The sequence below is a fragment of the Ranitomeya variabilis genome, chromosome 1 (assembly GCF_051348905.1).
Source record: "Ranitomeya variabilis isolate aRanVar5 chromosome 1, aRanVar5.hap1, whole genome shotgun sequence".
In the NCBI taxonomy this organism is placed as follows: Eukaryota; Metazoa; Chordata; class Amphibia; order Anura; family Dendrobatidae; genus Ranitomeya; species Ranitomeya variabilis.
In genome coordinates, this window is record NC_135232.1 from 128,169,291 (window position 1) to 128,189,514 (window position 20,224).

At 44.6% G+C, this 20,224-nt stretch overlaps 1 protein-coding gene across 2 annotated transcripts in view; it reads left to right on the plus strand.

Annotated features, from left to right (window-relative positions):
* RASA1 (RAS p21 protein activator 1) overlaps positions 1-20,224 on the plus strand; it is a 91,591-nt gene that overhangs the window by 49,103 nt on the left and 22,264 nt on the right. For both annotated transcript variants that reach the window (XM_077288710.1, XM_077288719.1), the window contains exons 8-19: positions 1,146-1,296; positions 1,792-1,870; positions 4,277-4,397; positions 6,315-6,471; positions 7,745-7,832; positions 8,785-8,862; positions 9,362-9,519; positions 11,172-11,248; positions 11,338-11,510; positions 14,422-14,581; positions 14,769-14,911; positions 15,032-15,147. In XM_077288710.1, the coding sequence (XP_077144825.1) occupies positions 1,146-1,296; positions 1,792-1,870; positions 4,277-4,397; positions 6,315-6,471; positions 7,745-7,832; positions 8,785-8,862; positions 9,362-9,519; positions 11,172-11,248; positions 11,338-11,510; positions 14,422-14,581; positions 14,769-14,911; positions 15,032-15,147 (1,501 nt within the window). The remainder of the gene's footprint in view (positions 1-1,145; positions 1,297-1,791; positions 1,871-4,276; positions 4,398-6,314; positions 6,472-7,744; positions 7,833-8,784; positions 8,863-9,361; positions 9,520-11,171; positions 11,249-11,337; positions 11,511-14,421; positions 14,582-14,768; positions 14,912-15,031; positions 15,148-20,224) is intronic.

The window sequence follows — 20,224 nt, forward strand, 5'->3', positions numbered from 1 at the left end:
ATTTCTGTTATGCTGTAATGTCTATTGTCTGTACAAGTCCCCTCTATAAGTTGTAAAGCGCTGCGGAATATGTTGGCGCTATATAAATAAAAATTATTATTATTATTATTATATTACCTTTAGGTTTGATTGTCCCGTTGGCTCCTAACCTGGTCAGATTGCGCGCAGTGTTCATAAATTAGACTGCAGCATTGGTCGGTCTCCTAGGCAACAATCTGTAAACAAGTGTTACCATTTCAAGAAAAGCTGGACTATATTTTTTTATTGTGGGCCTAAGCATGAACTGGAAAGTAGTTGCTAACTACCTGCCTGTTCTGCCCAGCACCAATCTCTGCCGGCACAGAGCCGTCACTGACCGCTCCTGCCAGCGATTCTGACGGGGTGTGACTGCCGATGTCATTCTGATTGACAGCGGATGTCATTCTGATTGACAGCGGATGTCATTCTGATTGACAGCGGATGTCATTCTGATTGACAGCGGATGTCATTCTGATTGACAGCGGATGTCATTCTGATTGACAGCGGATGTCATTCTGATTGACAGCGGATGTCATTCTGATTGACAGCGGATGTCATTCTGATTGACAGCGGATGTCATTCTGATTGACAGCGGATGTCATTCTGATTGACAGCGGATGTCATTCTGATTGACAGCGGATGCCATTCTGATTGACAGCCGATGCCATTCTGATTGACAGCCGGCCTTCTGCATAACTGTAGGAAACCAGCTGTCAAGCAGCATGCCCACCCACCTTGTTGAAAGTCGCTATCCAGCAGTGAGGTTTTTTTCTTCAGACTTCTATGGGGAGGGTGAAGTAACACTTGTAAAATTTAAAAAAAATCTGCTTTGAGGGCAGAAATCCAATGTTTCTTCACTAAAAACGCATAAAAAAACCTCTTCAGGTCGGCACCCAAAATGCATCAGAAAAGGAGTAATCACAAAGCGAAAGCATCGAACATGCAATGATCAGAGTAGACGACTGCTATTCTGCATTTATGTGGAGACTCCTACAGAAAAAGCAGCTGAACGAGGGAACACGGCATGCTAGAGATTTTCTGCTTATTATTTGAACGTTTGCTGTAATGTTTTACAGGCTTTTCCGTTTATTGTGAACCTGAACTAATTGCACTTTTTGATATTTCAGTCGGACAAATCAGCAGCTTCTTGGTGAGGCCATCGGACAATACTCCTGGAGATTATTCGTTATATTTCCGCACAAATGAAAATATCCAGCGATTTAAGATCTGCCCAACACCGAACAATCAGTTTATGATGGGAGGTCGGTACTATTACAGGTAACAGATATTCATGTTGGTTTTTGAGATGCAAACTTTCTAATGTAATCGAAACAAACAGATTTACACGGTAAGCGGTTGTAATAAGTGGCCAAACATCTTTGGGGTACATAGTATCATGGGTGTTAAACAAAGGAAGAAAAAAGGAGAAGCTGAATGGTGTGTGATGCACGCAGTGTCGGCCATCACAAAATCCAAATCGCAGCTTTTATTGGCGCACACTGTAAACAGATTTGGTTACAAATTCCTGAAAAGATGTAAGCATTACCATGCGATGGATCACGATGGTCCCTGCTGTGTCCTTTCATCTTGACGCATGATCTCACCAATCGCCTGACAAGCTGTTCTTGGGCGTATGGGCGCCGTAAACGCACTGTGATGGTCGGCCCGTGTGTTATATGGCATGTATGGCTTGCCCAGGATGGGTAATTGCTGGAGAAAATGTTTAATTATGGACATTGGATACTTATGTTTGGCTTTTCTTGTTTTAAACAGAATTGATGATATCCTAGAACACTACAGGAATGAGCAGATTGTGGAGGGCTATTTTCTTAAAGATCCCGTTCCTGTGCAGGTAAAGATTACCAAATATACATTTCACGCGTGACTAATTGGCAAACCACGCTCTAACATTTTGAAGCCTGGCCATTATATTATACTATTGTACAGGTGGCAGCATCTAGAATATATGGTGGAGAATAGGATTCACTTACAGTGCCTTGCGAAAGTATTCAGCTCCCTGGAACTTTTCAACCTTTTTCCGACATATCATGCTTCGAACATAAAGGTACCAAATGTAAATTTTTGGTGAAGAATCAACAACAAGTGGAACACAATTGTGAAGTTGAACGAAATTTATTGGTTATTTTAAATTTTTGTGGAAATTCAAAAACCGAAAAGTGGGGCGTGCAATATTATTCGTCTCCTTTAACTTTGTTGCGCCACCTTTTGCTGCGATTACAGCTGCAAGTCGCTTGGGGTATGTCTCTATCAGTTTTGTACATCGAGAGACGGAAATTCTTGCCCATTCTTCCTTGGAAAACAGCTTGAGCTCAGTGAGGTTTGATGGAGATCGTTTGCGAACAGCAGTTTTCAGCTCTTTCCACAGATTCTCGATTGGATTGAGGTCTAGACTTTGACTTGGCCATTCTTACACCTGGATACGTTTATTTGTGAACCATTCCATTGTAGATTTTGCTTTGTTTGGGATCGTTGTCTTGTTGGAAGACAAATCTCCATCCCAGTCTCAGGTCTTTTGCAGACTCCAACAGGTTTTCTTCAAGAATGGTCCGGTATTTGGCTCCTTCCATCTTCCCATCAATTTTAACCATCTTCCCTGTCCCTGCTGAAGAAAAGCAGGCCCAAACCATGATGCTGCCACCACCATGTTTGACAGTGGGGATGGTGTGTTCAGGGTGATGAGCTGTGTTGCCTTTACGCCAAACATATCTTTTGGCATTGTTGCTAAAAAGTTCGATTTTGGTTTCATCTGACCAGAGCACCTTCTTCCACGTTTGGTGTGTCTCTCAGGTAGCTTGTTGCAAACTTTAAATGACACTTTTTATGGATATCTTTGAGAAATGGCTTTCTTCTTGCCACTCTTCCATAAAGGCCTGATTTGTGCAGTGTACGACTGGTTGTGTCCTATGGACAGACTGTCCTACCTCAGCTGTAGATCTCTGCAGTTTATCCAGAGTGATCATGGGCCTCTTGGCTGCATCTCTGATCAGTCTTCTCCTTGTTTGAGATGAAAGTTTAGAGGAACGGCCGGGTCTTGGTAGATTTGCAGCGTTATGATACTCCTTCCATCTCAATATGATCGCTTGCACAGTGCTCCTTGGGATGTTTAAAGGGAACCTGTCACCCCCAAAATCAAAGGTGAGCTCAGCCCACCAGCATCAGGGGCTTATCTACAGCATTTTGGAATGCTGTAGATAAGCCCCCGATGTAACCTGATAGATGAGAAAAAGAGGTTATATTATACTCACCCAGGGGCGGTCCCGGTACGATGGGTGTCGCGGTCCGGTCCGGGTTTTCCCATCTTCTTACAATGACGTCTTCTTCTTGTCTTCACGCTGCGGCTCCGGCGCAGGCATACTTCTCTGCCCTGTTGAGGGCAGAGCAAAGTACTACAGTGTGCAGGTTCCGGGCCTCTCTGACCTTTCCCGGCGCCTGTGCACTGCAGTACTTACTCTGCCCTCAACAGGGTAGAGACGTACGCCTGCTCAGGAGCACGATGTCGGGGAGTGCTGAAGAATCAAGAGGACGTCGTCGCAAGAAGATGGAAGGCATCGGACCCTGACCTGCGACACCCATCGGACCGGTCTGCCCAACCCCCCATCGGGTGAGTATAATAAGTTATTTTTCTTCACTTGCAGGCCGGACCGGGTGCTTATCTGTAGCATTATAGAATGCTGTAGAAAAGCCCTGAAAGGCAGTGGCCGCATCTTATAGCGGCAAAATATGCTGACAGGTTCCCTTTAGTATTTTGTTTCCTTCTTGAGAAGCTGCAGGATATCAGTGGATACATCACACTAGAAGTGAATAATTTCATCCAATTTTCCTTTATTGCCTTCAGAGTGAGAAAAAAATTATTCTTAGAATCAAAAGTTCTCGCCTAACCACTGGATAAAAACTACTGATCTCTGGGGGTCCAACCTCTTGAACTCCCACCAATCCCAAGAATAGGGCCAGGGATCCTAGTAAGAGGCCTCTGCAGAGCCTTGTCTTGGAGCGAGCGCTCAACTTCTTGCTCTTTCCATTACCTGTGAGTGTGAGTAAGGGGGAAGCACTGTACTTGTGTGGGGGAGGTTCTTTGGTCCCATAGACGTTTAATGTGTTCTCCTCTGCTCTATTCAAGACTGTTTTTTGGGGACATTGTGTTGTCTCTTAACCCATGGATTATTCCAAGAATAAAGAATTAGCCTTATTGCTAATATGAAGAGTTCCAGTTGATTTATTTTTTATGCTTCTTTCTCAGCATCAGGAGCAAGTGCTAAATGATCTTGTGGACGGGAAGGAAATCTACAACACAATCAGGCGAAAAACCAAGGATGCCTTTTACAAAAACATTGTGAAGAGAGGCCATCTGCTCAAGAAGAGTGAGTGTATTGGGCAGAATGGGTTTATAAAGTGCTGCTGCATGTGGCCAAAACCCTACCCTAATGTGGAGGCCGTGTAGTTTCCCAGCTCTTTACAGGCTATGCAATTTGTGTGACATTGCGGACTGTACCCGGTGCCATGCAGGTACTTTCTGCTATGGAGAGATCACAGACACTATGTAGTGGCAAGCAGCTCCTAGCGCAGGGGTATACATACCGCTGTACATGGGCCATGTGTACGGGTTTGCTGTGTGCTCTTGGGCAGCAGTCAGTCGGCCGCACAATTGTGATATAAAGGCATTGTTTGCTTTCCCTGGTCTTAGACACTTTTATACTTGCTGCTGTTCTAGTTGGTACAGATGAGAACATGCTATGAGGCGCAAACCTTGCACGGCCAGGCAACTAATGTGCTGCCGGTTCTGTCTTGCTGTAATTGCAGTAGTTTAGTAGAATCGGTTTTAGATGTTTTTACATTGATCTCTTCTTACTACACTTTTTTTTTTAATACAAAACTAGTGTAGACATGAACTAGAAACCAGTCTCATTTCAACTTTTAGATTTTCTCAGCCGCTCTGAAATGAAAGCGTTGATCATGTTATTCGCTCTGTAATCTTCACATACAGCCGGATCCTCTGACAACAAAAGTCAGTGACACATTGAACTGCTGCTGTGTCAGTAAGGTGTCAATTACTGATCGGATATTATCCCTCATCAGGATCTGTGGGGGTCCTTGGCAATTAGTAAGTTATCCTTTATCCTGTAGCTCAGCCAGCAGATACTCCATAGAGACAATGAAAGTCTCCTGGCGCCTCCACAAATAGGCAGATAAGACGGACACCTCTATGCCGTATATAAACTACTAGAATTTGTGCACTGGGGTATCATAAAAAACGGGAATGTATGCTCTGGGGTACAGCAAGAAACGAGACGAGCAGACAGGGTGGAGTAGCAAAAGCATTCCTATTCTGTCTGTAGTCCCACAACAAATATGTATGGCTAACTCCAAAAATGTAGGGAGAAAATTACTCCCCTCGAACCCTGGTAACTTGGGTCAAAATGAGCCAAATTGGACTATCCACTGTGATTGGGAAGCCCTGCTCCGGCCGGCAACATGGCTGTCAAACAACAAGAAGAGTTGGTGGTATCTCCCTGCTGGAGTGCGGCTTCACAATCACAGAGGATAGGCCACTTTATTGTCCTAATTCTTCTGGCACCCCTTCGCACAAATTCTATCTAGTGGTTTATATAAAAACGACAAAAAACTGACTCGCACATCCAAGCTAGTCTGAATAGGTGCAAACCGGGAGTTACTAACTCCATATACAATATACAAAAAGAGGTTGCACTCTGTCGTGCTAAAGCATGTCAATGTGAAATACATAATAGCAATATGGCTTTTGAATATTAGAAAAAGTGAATTAGATGCTTTGCGCAAAATTTAGTCAAATAATGTCTGCCCATCAACCAATGTCAAGGTGGTCTCAAAGACTTATGGGTCCCTAACAAATGTGAACACCTCTCTTAGGCTTATGTCTGAATTCCTGGGTGAATGTGGACACCTTGAGACCACCTTGACGTTGGTTGAAGGGCAGACATTATTTGGCCAAATTTTGTACAAAGCGTCTCATTCATTTTTTTCCAAATATTAAAAAGTCATATTACTATTCATATATTCATGCATTTCACATTGACAGGCTTTAGCACGATAGAGTGCAACCTTTTTTTTGTATAGTGGTTTTATATAGTGATGCCCTGTAGTCGTCTGTTGGGAACGGATGAGCACTTTGACTGATCATTACCAAGCGCCAGGTACAGCCGATCACCAGTCCAATCGCTGGAGCAGAGGGCTTGTGACTGGTAATGTTCGAAGAATACCACAACTCGTTTCTTAATGTCTTGTGTGCTTTCTCTTTGCAGGTAAAGGCAAACGGTGGAAGAACTTGTATTTTATCTTAGAGGGTAATGATGCCCAGCTTATTTTTTTTGAAAGTGAAAAACGTGCAACAAAGCCCAAAGGATTAATTGATTTAAGTGTGTGTTCTGTCTATGTCGTCCATGACAGTCTGTTTGGCAGGTGAGAGCTTCCAATCCAATGTATTTTGTGTTTTTATCCTACTCCTAGGATTCAGTTGGGTACAATTTGCTCTTGATTAGACGTTGCCAATAGAGCTGCCATACCGACAGACGTAATCGGAGAGTCTCCTGCTTCAGGGAATCTGTAAAGTCCTAAACCCAGTAATAATTGAGACTCACAAGCCCATGATGCATCTCTCTGCAAGCTCCGAGCTGTAGGGAGACATAATATGGTACGCAGCTGTTTATGAGACCCTACTAGACTGTATGCCTCCAACTTAACCCAGTATTCCTGGCATGTTTCTTCAGCAGCCATATTACTGAAGTACAGGACAAAGCCACCATTACGGAACACTAGGAATATCCATGACTCTGCTGTACTTTGTTCCATTCACTTTGTCATTCTTAACTTTTCCTTTGCATTATGAGAGCCTTTATCCTGTGGATAACTCATTTACAGAAACTATTAATTGGCAATCAGACGTTTGACAGTCAATTAAGAGCTTCTATACTGATATGTTAGAAAATAACAAACTCATGTCCTCAACACCAAGATACAGTGGTGATCTGCTCCATTTGAAAAGTTTAAATTAAAAAGGATCAGATCTAAAATGGACTTTCTGCACCAAAGCTGAGCAGGAGACTACGCCAGAGGTAGGGCGACAGTTGTTTCACAGATCACATCTGAGAACCATTTTCACTGTTGTCCACATCTTTCATGAAGCATATCACATCCATGAATGCATGTGTTTTCACTTTGGAGGGCATATATCCCCATATAGAGGCATTGTAGGGTGAGGTGGGGGGTCTCTGGTTTAGACGTATAATTCTACTTTTCTTGCAGTGTTGCTGTCGGTACATGGTTGTGCAACGTGCTCAACATATAGATTCCAACCATGGTTTTACTTTTTAAGCTAACACTATTATAGGAATCTATTATGCTGTTTGATAAGAACAGTAGTCTGACAACCAGTCTGAGACTTGGATGATAAGATATGACTTTACTACATTGCCCAATACTTGCCTTACCGTACCACTGCGATGTCACCAAACGGCAGCCGTCATAAGCGGAGATGTGCCACAAGTCAGTGCTAAAGCCAACACTGGAGCCGGGTATAAGGGGAATAGGGAATCAACGCCACTAGAGATTGCTAAAGGGAATATTACACTTTTTGCTATTTTATCTTATTTTTATCTGATTGTTAAAAAAAACTTGGGCTTAAAACCTGTCTTTAGTAATCGTCAAAACCATAAATGTCAGATTTTTCTTTCAGGCCAAACTGTTTCCAGATTGTAGTTCAGCACTTTAGTGAGGAGCATTATATATTCTACTTTGCTGGGGAGACCCCTGAACAAGCGGAGGTAACGTAATAGAAGTAATGCATGTATATGGTTAGGATTCAGGGCTTCTGTTATAGCTGTGGTCAACAATCTGGGGGGCTGCTCCTGATGGGGGGATGCAGATTCCTAGAACTACAGTTTGCTGACCACTGCAGTAAATAATTGTGTGCTTGCGCGCTAATCTGTCTTCATTAATACTTACCTTTCTTCCCCCTTTCTGCATACGTAATAAATGTATGGTACACGAGCTGTAAACCCACCGTACACATGCGATGGTTGTACCATCGTTCAGCCCAGGTGCTCCTGTGTTGTCTATGAAGGATCCATTGCCAGACATGTCTGGTGGTGGCTCATCTTTGAGAGACAACATGATCTGCAAGCCAAAGGTGGTAACCCCTGGTTTAAAAGGTCCAAGTGCTGCTGCCTTGTGACAGGGTGAGCCCCCTCAGATAAAATTTGCATGAATTAAAAAAACACTTAAAAAGTGTCTCTTGCTGCAAAGATGATAGATGGAGGTTCTTATGTTGGACAGCACGTTTCTACACCGTACTGGCATCTTTTTCTTTTTTTTTATTCAAATAAAGATCTGATGCTTTTTTTTCTTGTAAAAACGTGTTGTCCAATAAAGAACCTCCATCTACTATTTTTGCAGAAAAAGACGTTCTTCCAGCCTCGCAGCCCATTTTAAAGTGTTTTTCGTCTCCTGGAGAATAAAGCGATATTGTTACATACCATGCCTCCATACGTTGTCCGTACAATGGAGACCTCTCCGTGTACGGTGCAGACGGCATTATTTCGTACACCGCGGAGTGCCCGCAATCCCAGCTAATCACAGCACTGTTGTACTTGGTAGTGGGATCAGGCGGTTTTCTGCTCTGTAATGTAGAGTTGTATCTGATTATGTAAAACGAACTCTACAAGGTGAACTTGCTATACGAATCTACTTGCAGTCTGTTTTTCTATATTTTATTAGGATTGGATGAAAAGTCTTCAGGCATTTTGCAGTCTACGGAAAACAACACAAGCCTCATCTAATAAACGGCTCAGACAGGTCTGTTTCTCGGTACCTAATATTGTCCTAAAGTAAATGTTCACAGCAGACTGGGACACTGATGGGGGCAGAGGTTTATACAGGTGCTATCACTGAAGAGCATCCTGTCCCCCCTATAAAACCAGACCTTTTTTGTAGAAATCCCATGCTCCAGTCATGTCAAATGAAGACTAGAAACCATATGTAAGTTAGTTTGGGACTGCACTGGCGGGTGACTGTGTAATTGGACTGATGCGCGCGTCCAGCCTGATTTGCATATGGTTTTTACTCTTCATTTCTCATGACTGGCATATTGGATTTGAAAGAAAAAAAAAAAATTTAGTGGGTGACAAGCATTTATACAGCTATACCATTACTTCATATGTAAAACGTGCTGATGGGTTCCCTAAGATGTGTGGTGCAGCATGCCACTATTTTTTTTTTTTTTTTAACTATCATTTTTATAAAGCACATCTACATGTGTGTGTATATATATATATTTTTTCCCCCTGTTTTTTAGGTCAGCAGCCTTCATTTGCACATAGAAGAAGCTCACAAGCTCCCAGTCAAACATTTCACTAGTCCATATTGTAACATCTATCTGAACAGTGTACAGGTAGCAAAGACGCACGCCAGGGATGGCCAAAATCCTGTTTGGTCGGAAGAGTTTTTCTTTGAGTAAGTTTCTGTACCTCTTTTTTTTACATTTTTTTTATTTGTAGTTGACAACACCGAACACCGTATAGATTCAGTACTGTTCAGAGTTGTCAGGAGCCCTTATCAGTGCCAGAGGGAACATTGGTGAGAGAAGACAAAAGTTTTCCAGCTCCGGAGGTAAAATCAAAAAATCTTTATTTCACAATGATAAAAAGAGAAAGAGATTAGCTGCTGGATATAGACCGGTATTTACCGGAGGAGAGATGCCGTTGTATCACTGAACGTTGTGTAGTGTTACTGAGGACTAACATGTTCAGTGATACAATGGCATCTCTCCTACGGTAAATACCGGTCTATGTCCAGCAGCTAATCTTTCTCTTTTTATCATTGTGAAATAAAGATTTTTTGATTTTACTTCCGGAGCTGGAGAACTTTGTCTTCTCTCACCAGTCTTCAGCGTCAAACAGAAACACCCTTCCGTGCTCGGATTTCTTTCATGGACTATGAAAGTACCTACAAGGGTGAGCTGAATTTTCACTTGTTTACCAGAGGGAACATTACATGAAGACTAACCGAAAAAGGCTCCTTGTAATACCCCTGGTGCAATGTGGCACCATAATCTCCGTGCATCAGATGGCACAAAGGCTCCGTATCCGCATTGCCCAGCTCCTCTGGCTCCTTATCCGCATTGCCCGGCTCCTCTGGCTCCTTATCCGCATTGCCCAGCTCCTCTGGCTCCTTATCCGCATTGCCCGGCTCCTCTGGCTCCTTATCCGCATTGCCCAGCTCCTCTGGCTCCTTATCCGCATTGCCCAGCTCCTCTGGCTCCATATCCGCATTGCCCAGCTCCTCTGGCTCCATATCCGCATTGCCCAGCTCCTCTGGCTCCTTATCCGCATTGCCCAGCTCCTCTGGCTCCATATCCGCATTGCCCAGCTCCTCTGGCTCCATATCCGCATTGCCCAGCTCCTCTGGCTCCATATCCGCATTGCCCAGCTCCTCTGGCTCCTTATCCGCATTGCCCAGCTCCTCTGGCTCCTTATCCGCATTGCCCAGCTCCTCTGGCTCCTTATCCGCATTGTCTGGCTCCTTATCCGCATTGCCCAGCTCCTCTGGCTCCTTATCCGCATTGCCCGGCTCCTCTGGCTCCTTTTCCGCATTGCCCAGCTCCTCTGGCTCCTTATCCGCATTGCCCAGCTCCTCTGGCTCCTTATCCGCATTGCCTGGCTCCTTATCCGCATTGCCCAGCTCCTCTGGCTCCTTATCCGCATTGCCCGGCTCCTCTGACTCCTTTTCCGCATTGCCCAGCTCCTCTGGCTCCTTATCCGCGTTGCCCAGCTCCTCTGGCTCCATATCCGCATTGACCAGCTCTTCTGGCTCCATATCCGCATTGCCCAGCTCTTCTGGCTCCTTATCCGCATTGCCCGGCTCCTCTGGCTCCTTATCCGCATTGCCCAGCTCCTCTGGCTCCTTTATTAGCGGCTAGGATGGCTACTCCGGGTGTCTGTAAGGCACAGCCCATTAACATTTTAGGAGACTTTTGCTAATATTTAGGTAATTGCATTTGCAGTAATTGCCAGATTAAAAAAAAAAAAGGGAAAACTTTTAATGTAAAGCTGAAATCTTTGACCAAAGTGAGTTTCTGAAATGATTCTTTTTTTTTTTTTTTTAAGTGATTTATCAACTGATATAAACAGGTTTGAGATTAGCCTAAGTAACAAAACAAAGAAAAGCAAAGATCCTGACATATGTAAGTAGCGGTCTCCGCGTCAGTACTGATGTCTGCAGATTTTCTAGTAGGACTCATGGATGTGACCTTCTCGCGTTCCTCTTCCTTAGTATTCATGCGCTGCCAGTTAACTCGACTGCAAAAAGGGCACGCCATAGATGAATGGTTTCAGCTCAGTTCGCACATACCTCTAAAAGGTATAGAGCCAGGGTCCCTGCGTGTCCGGGCGAGGTACTCGATGGAGAAAATTATGCCAGAAGAAGAGTACAACGAGTTTAAAGAGGTACCAATAGTTTTGGCAAATTTTTTTTTGTTGACTTTGTTCATATTTCCAACTTATTGGCATAAAGTTCTTAGTACATACAGTGAAGGAAATAATTATTTGATCCCTTGCTGATTTTGTAAGTTTGTCCACCGACCGAGACATGACCAGTCTATAATTTTAAGGGTAGGTTAATTTTAACATTGAGAGATGGAATATCAAAAATAAAATCCAGAAAATCACATTGTATACAATAGATAAATTTATTTGCATTTTGCTGTGAGAAATAAGTATTTGATCCCTCTGGCAAATAAGACTTAATACTTGTGCACTTACTAGATGCTGGAGTAAAGATGGTTTGCATTAACCAGGTGCGTGAATCCTCCCAATGCAGAGTGACCGGCTCCGTGCTGCAGGATCGTGATGTCGGGGGATGGAGGTTGCGCCTTAGTCCCACAAAGCGGCTCTAGTGGACGAGCGCCGGGAGTAGACAGGAACCAAGGAAGGCTCCAATCTAGGCCGTTCCGCTATGTAGTGCAACTAATTACGCTGCATTCTAACCAATTTACCGTCCATTAGTCTCACTAATCAGGTATGTAGGTAGTTTTTTCTGAAGGAGGCGGGCGGGCAACCGCTATATAAGGGGAGGGTTTCATGGGGAACTCCAGCCCTGACGAAGAAGGATCGTATCCTTCGAAACGCGTTGGATTGGATAATCCTCATACGCGCCCGCCCACTAGCCGTGTGACGTCACACTACTCGCCACGCCCCTTCCACACTCCGCCACTGCTTCGGCGTTGCTTCCAGCCGAGGCACGCTAGAAGTTGGCGGTTCCTGTCTACTCCCGGCGCTTGTCCACTAGGGCCGCTTTGTGGGACTAAGGCGCAACCTCCATTCCCCGACCTCACGATCCTGCAGCACGGAGCCGGTCACTCTGCATTGGGAGGATTCACGCACCTGGTTATTGCAAACCATCTTTACTCCAGCATCTAGTAAGTGCACAAGTACATATTTTAAAGGCTTCCTCTGTATACAATGTATTGCCCTCATGCAATTGTAGGGACACACAACAGCGCAGGTGATAAATCACTATTTGTTTCGCTATTTCTGCTTCGCATACAGGGTGTTACAAAGACCCTGTTTCATCACCAGCAGCTGTACCTGTTTTTTCCTTTTTTTCTCCCCCCCAACCCCCCCCCCCCCCCCCCCCTTCTCTTTATTTTGCCAAGCGCCAGTATGTATTGATTTATTCAAATTAAGACCTAATACTTGGTGGCAAAACCCTTGCTAGCAAGCACAGCAGTCAGACGTTTTTTGTAGTTGATGATGAGGTTTGCACACATGTCAGGAGGAATTTTGGTCCACTCCTCTTTGCAGATCATCTCTAAATCATTAAGATTTTGAGGCTGTCGCTTGGCAACTCGGAGCTTTAACTCCCTCCATGAGTTTTCTATAGGATTAAGGTCTGGAGCATGGCTAGGCCACTCCATGACCTTAATGTGCTTCATTTTGAGCTACTCCTTTGTTGCCTTGGCTGTATGTTTTTGGGTCATTATCTTGCTGGAAGACCCAGCCACGACCCATTTTTAATATCTTGGTGGAGGGAAGGAGGTTGTCACTCAGGATTTTATGGTACATGGCTCCATCCCATCTCCCACTGATGCGGTGAAGTAGTCCTATGCCCTTAGCAGAGAAACACCCCCAAAACATAATGTTTCCACCTCCATGCTTGATAGTGGGGACGGTGTTCTTTGGGTCATAGACAGCATTTCTCTTTCTCCAAACATGGCGAGTTGAGTTAATGCCAAAGACCTCAATTTTTGTCTCATCTGACCACAGCACCTTCTCCCAGTCACTCACAGAATCATCCAGGTGTTCACTGGCAAACTTCAGATGGGCCTGCACATGTGCCTTCTTGAGCAGGGGGACCTTGCGGGTATTGCAGGATTTTAAACCTTTACGGCGTAATGTTAGCAATGGTTTTCTTGGTGACTGTGGTCCCAGCTGCCTTGAGATCATTAACAAGTTCCCCTGTGTAGTTTTAGGCTGATCTCTCACCTCCCTCATGATCAAGGATTCCCCACGAGGTGAGATTTTGCATGGTGCCCCAGATCGATGTCAATTGACAGTGATTTTGTTTTTCTTCCATTTTCTTACTATTGCACCAACAGTTGTCTCCTTCTCACCCAGCGTCTTACTTATGGTTTTGTAGCCCATTCCAGCTTTGTGCAGGTCTATGATCTTGTCCCTGACATTCTTATAAAGCTCTTTGGTCTTGCCCATGTTGTAGAGGTTAGAGTCTGACTGACTGAGTCTGTAGACGAGGTCTTTTATAAAGGTGACTATGTAAGACAGCTGTCTTTAATGCAGGTAACGAGTTGATTAGGAGTGTTTAACTGGTCTGTAGGAGCCAGAACTCTTGATGGTTGGTAGGGGATCAAATACTTATTTCTCACTGCAAAATGCAAATTTATATAATGTATTCAATGTGATTTTCTGGATTTTTATTTTTGATATTCTATCTCTCAATGTTAAAATTAGCCTACCCTTAAAATTATAGACTGTTCATGTCTGTCAGTGGGCAAACTTACAAAATCAGCAAGGGATCAAATACTTTTTTCCTTCACTGTACATTCTCTCTTGAGCTTAAGTGTTGTAATGATATTCTATTGTCCAGTCATTTCCTAAAGTTACTCGAAAATTCTCATGAAATATTATAGCGGTTGTCTGTAAAGCGCTGCGGAATATATCACGCCATTTAAGTAACAGAATGATCCATGTTGTATCACATGCCATTCATATTGCTGACCCCGCGTAATGTGTCAGGCCAGAGCGAGAGTCGCCCCTACTTGCTGGCCCCCTGCTTTTGATTGTACCGGGGGTGTCACAAAGCAAACCTTTGAATGTAATAGTTATCTTTTGTCTCTTGCAGCTTATACTCCAGAAGGAGCTGCATGTTGTAAATGCGCTGTCTCATGTATGTGGACAGGATCGAACACTACTTGCTAGCATTCTACTGCGGATTTTCCTGCATGAAAAAATGGAATATTTGCTATTGCGAACACTAAATGACAAAGAAATCAGCGTGGAAGGTGCTAAAGGTTTTTTGTTGTTCTGCACGCAGATTTTTCATGTCCTAACCTGTTTACAGTGAATGTTACACGCAACAGAAGATTTCATGGTTTACTGTGACATGATCCTTCTTTGTCTGTATAATTTGTTTCAGTAGCTGTCTATATCCTGTGTTATTTGATAATGTTCTATTTCCCCATAATGCAGATGAAGCTACAACTCTTTTCCGAGCCACAACTTTAGCAAGCACGCTCATGGAGCAATACATGAAAGCCACTGCGACTCCATTTGTCCATCACGCTCTGAAAGACACCATATTAAAAATAATGGAGAGCAAACAATCTTGTGAGGTAAGAAGTTTCTCAGTAAACCATTTTATTTACTGATGTGCGGTTGGTCTGATCGGTTTCTACGTGTTTTATCCCATTGACTTTAACATCCATTATTTACTAGTGTTCTGTTTTACACAGCTCAACCCCTCAAAGCTGGAGAAGAATGAAGATGTGAACGCCAACTTGGCCCACCTCTTGGCTTTACTTTCAGAGTTGGTAGAAAAAATCTTTATGGCAGCAGAAATACTTCCTCCGTAAGTACAGAGATCTTGCTTGAATTTAAACCTTTTATGACCGATAAAGTACAGCCCCAGATATTTTGCCTACAACCCAGCCCCAGATCCTGAAAAATAGAGACGTTATGGGTCTCGGGAAATGGCGCCAATTTTTCTTCTTTTTGCAAACTTTGCAAATTTTTCACCACATAAAGAGAAAAAGAATCTATACATGTTTGGTATCTGCAAACTCGTAATGACCTGGAGAATCATAATGGCTGGTTAGTTTTAGCATTTAGCGAATATGGAATTAAAAGAAACTATTGTGAAATTGAACTTTTTTTTTACAATTTCACCACACTTGTAATTTTTTTTTCCCATTTTCCAGTACACTATATGGTAAAATCAATGGCGGTTGTTTAAAAGTACAACTCGTCCCGCAAAAAACAAGCCCTCACACTGCCATATTGATGGCAAAATAATAAACTTATGGCTCTGGGAAGAAGGGGAGAAAAAAAAAAAACCCAAAAAACTGAAAATCCCAAGGTCTTGAAGGAGTTAAGCGGTTGTCTTGTTAAGTACAAGAATACTGCAAACAACCTGCAATAGGTCATTAATTTATATAAAAAGTGTTGTCTGGCCTTGTGGTGAAGCTTTACAGTCACTCTCTGGGAGTACAGACTTCTGAATCCTTACAGTGCACACCACACACACTGTCAGGATTGTCCGGTGTTACTGCTGAGGCCAGGTATGTCATTTCTATAATTCGGCCACATTCCAACTAGACTTCTGCAGCCTCATTTATTTACTTGTATTGAGTGAGGCAAAGCACATGTTGTTGTTGTTGTTATTATTTATTTATATAGCACCATTAATTCCATGGTGCTGTACATCTTGATGGCACATGACCGCACATATTCAGTTGTATACTTGTCCAATATGTTCATATACTTGCCCTACCTCTGCAGCAACACCGGAGAATCCTGACAGCGTGCGGTGCTTCCTGGATTCAGAAGTATGACTTAAACCACAAGATCAGACAACCCCTTTAGGCTATGTGCAGACGTTTAGGAATTTTCACATTTTTTTCGCTATAAAAAAGCGATAACACCGCGAAAAAAACACATACATTAAGCATCCTATTATTAGTATGCATTCCGCACTTTTTGTGCACATGCTGCGTTTCTTTCCACGACGAAATTGCATTCCGGAAAAAAATGCAGCATGTTCCTTAAAGTGCGGAATTGTGGCGATTCCGCACACATAGGAATGCATTGATCCGCTTATTTCCCGCATGGGGCTATGCCCACCATGCGGGAAGTAAGCGGATCATGTGCGGTTGGTACCCAGTGTGGAGGAGAGGAGACTCTCCCCCAGTGCCTGGTAACCATATAATTATTAACCCCTTCCCGACCCATGACGCCTATGCGGCGTCATGGAATGATCGCATCCCTGCAGATCGGGTGAAAGGGTTAATTCCTATTTTACCCGATCTGCAGGGAGAGGGGGAGTTGTACTTCAGCCTAGGGGGGGTGGCTTTGCCCCCACGTGGCTACGATCGCTCTGATTGGCTGTTGAAAGTGCAACAGCCAATCAGAGCAATTTGCAATATTTCACCTATGAAAATGGTGAAATATTGCAATCCAGCCATGGCCGATGCTGCAATAGCATCTGCCATGGCTGGAAATCATGTACTGGCCCCCCCCCACCGCCCCCGATCTCCTCCCCAGTCGTCCGTTCTGTCAGGTACCCCCCTCCGTCCCCCTGTTCGCTCCCCCGTGCTCCTGTCCGCTCCCCCGTGCTCCTGTCCGCTCCCCCCGTCCTCCGATCCCCCCCCCTGTGCTCCGATCCACCCCCCCACCACCCCCTCATACTTACCGATCCTCTCGGTGTCCGGCCGTGTCCTCGCTGGGCGCCGCCATCTTGGAAAATGGCGGGCGCATGCTCAGTACGCCCGCCGAATCTGCAGGCTGGCAGATTCGTTACAGGTACATTTTGATCGCTGTGGTAGGTTCTACCACAGCGATCAAAATAAAAAAATAATAAATAAACCCCCCCCTTTATCACCCCCATAGGTAGGGACAATAATAAAATAAAGAAAATATTTTTTTGTCTTTTACCACTAGGGTTAGGGTTAGAACTAGGGGTAGGGTTAGGGGTAGGGTTAGGGTTACGGGTAGGGTTATGGCATGTGCACACAGAGCGGATCGGCCGCGGATCCGCAGCGGATCGGCCGCGGATCCGCAGCGGATCGGCCGCGGATCCGCAGCGGATCCGCAGCGGATCGGCCGCGGATCCGCAGTGGATCCGCAGCGGATTGGCCGCGGATCTGCAGCGGATTGGCCGCGGATCTGCAGCGGATTGGCCGCGGATCCGCAGCAGATTGGCCGCGGATCCGCAGCGGATTGGCCGCGGATCCGCAGCGGATTGGCCGCGGATCTGCAGCGGATTGGCAGCGGATTGGCCGCGGATGCGCAGCGGATTGGCCGCGGATCTGCAGCGGATTGGCCGCGGATCCGCAGCGGATTGGCCGCGGATCCGCAGCGGATTGGCCGCTGCGAATTCGAAGCAGTTTTCCATCAGGTTTACAGTACCATGTACACCTAAGGAAAACCAAATCTGCTGTGCCCATGGTGCGGAAAATTCCGTGCAGAAACGCTGCATTGTATTTTCCGCAGCATGTCAATTCTTTGTGCGGATTCCGCAGCGGTTTACACCTGTTCCTCAATAGGAATCCGCAGGTGAAATCCGCACAAAAAACCACTGGAAATCTGCTGTAAATCCGCAGGCAAAACGCAGTGCCTTTTACCTGCAGATTTTTCAAAAATCGTGCGGAAAAATCTCACACGAATCCGCAACGTGGGCACATACCCTTAGGGTTAGGGTTGGAATTAGGGCTAGGGTTGGAAATAGGGTTAAGAATAGGCTTGTGGTTAGGGTTACGGATAGGGTTAGGGGTGTGTTGGGGTTACAGTTGTGGTTAGGGTTGGGATTAGGGTTACGGTTGGGATTAGGGTTAGGATTAGGGTTGGAATTAGGGTTACGGTTGTGTTGCGGTTAGGGTTGTGGTTAGGGGTGTGTTGGGGTTAGGGTTGTGATTAGGGTTATGGCTACAGTTGGGATTAGGATTAGGGGTGTGTTGGGGTTAGTGTTGAAGTTAGAATTGAGGGGTTTCCACTGTTTTAGGCACATCAGGGGTCTCCAAACGCAACATGGCGCCACCATTGATTCCAGCCAATCTTGCGTTCAAAAAGTCAAATGGTGCTCCCGCCCTTCCAAGCCCCGACGTGCGCCCAAACAGTGGTTTACCCCCACATTTGGGGTACCAGCGTACTCAGGACAAACTGGGCAACAACTGTTGGGGTCCAATTTCTCCTGTTACCCTTGCAAAAATAAAAAATTACTTGCTAAAACATAATTTTTGAGGAAAGAACAATTATTTTTTATTTTCACGGCTCTGCGTTATAAACTTCTGTGAAGCACTTGGGGGTTGAAAGTGCTCACCACACATCTAGATAAGTTCCTTCGGGGGTCTAGTTTCCAAAATGGGGTCACTTGTGGGGTGTTTCTACTGTTTAGGCACATCAGGGGCTCTGCAAATGCAATGTGACGCCCGCAGACCATTCCATCAAAGTCTGCATTTCAAATGTCACTACTTCCCTTCCGAGCCCTGACGTGTGCCCAAACAGTGGTTTACCCCCACATATGGGGTATCAGCGTACTCACAACAAACTGGGCAACAAATATTGGGGTCCAAATTCTCCTGTTACCCTTGTGAAAATAAAAAATTGCTTGCTAAAACATCTTTTTTGAGGAAAGAAAAATGATTTTTTATTTTCACGGCTCTGCGTTGTAAACTTCTGTGAAGCACTTGGGGGTTGAACGTGCTCACTACACATCTAGATAAGTTCCCTTGGGGGTCTAGTTTCCAAAATGGAGTCAATTGTGGGGAGTTCCTACTGTTTAGGCACATCAGGGGCTCTGCAAACGCAACCTGACGCCCGCAGAGCATTCCATCAAAGTCTGCATTTCAAAACGTCACTACTTCCCTTCCGAACCCCGACGTGTGCCAAAACAGTGGTTTACCCCCACATATGGGGTATCATCGTACTCAGGAGAAACTGGAAAACAACTTTTGGGGTCCAATTTCTCCTATTACCCTTGGGAAAATTAAAAATTGTGGGCTAAAAAATCATTTTTGAGAAAAGAAAAATTATTTTTTATTTTCATGGCTCTGCGTTATAAACTTCTGTGAAGCACTTGGGGGTTCAAAGTGCTCACCACACATCTAGATTAGTTCCTTGGGAGGTCTAGTTTCCAAAATGGGGCCACTTGTGCGGGAGCTCTAATGTTTAGGCACACAGGGGCTCTCCAAACGCGACATGGTGTCCGCTAATGATTGGAGCTAATTTTCCATTCAAAAAGCCAAATGGCGTGCCTTCCCTTCCGAGCCCTGCCGTGCGCCCAAACAGTGGTTTACCCCCACATATGGGGTATCATCGTACTCAGGACAAACTGGACAACAACATTTGGGGTCCAATTTCTCCTATTACCCTTGGGAAAATAAAAAATTCTGGGCTAAAAATCATTTTTGAGGAAAGAAAAATTATTTTTTTATTTTCACGGCTCTGCGTTATAAACTTCTGTGAAGCACCTGGGGGTTATAAGTGTTTACTATGCATCTAGATAAGTTCCTTGGGGGGTCTAGTTTCCAAAATGGGGTCACTTGTAGGGGAGCTCCAATGTTTAGGCACACAGGGGCTCTCCAAACGCGACATGGTGTCCGCTAACGATTGGAGCTAATTTTCCATTCAAAAAGTCAAATGGCACGCCTCCCCTTCCGAGCCTTGCCGTGCACCCAAACAGTGGTTTACCCCCACATATGAGGTATCGGCATACTCAGGAGAAATTGCCCAACAAATTTTAGGATCCATTTTATCCTGTTGCCCATGTGAAAATGAAAGAATTGAGGCTAAAAGAAATTTTGTGTGAAAAAAAAGTACTTTTTCATTTTTGCGGATCAATTTGTGAAGCACCTGGGGGTTTAAAGTGCTCACTATGCCTCTAGATGAGTTCCTTGGGGGGTCTACTTTCCAAAATGGGGTCACTTGTGGAG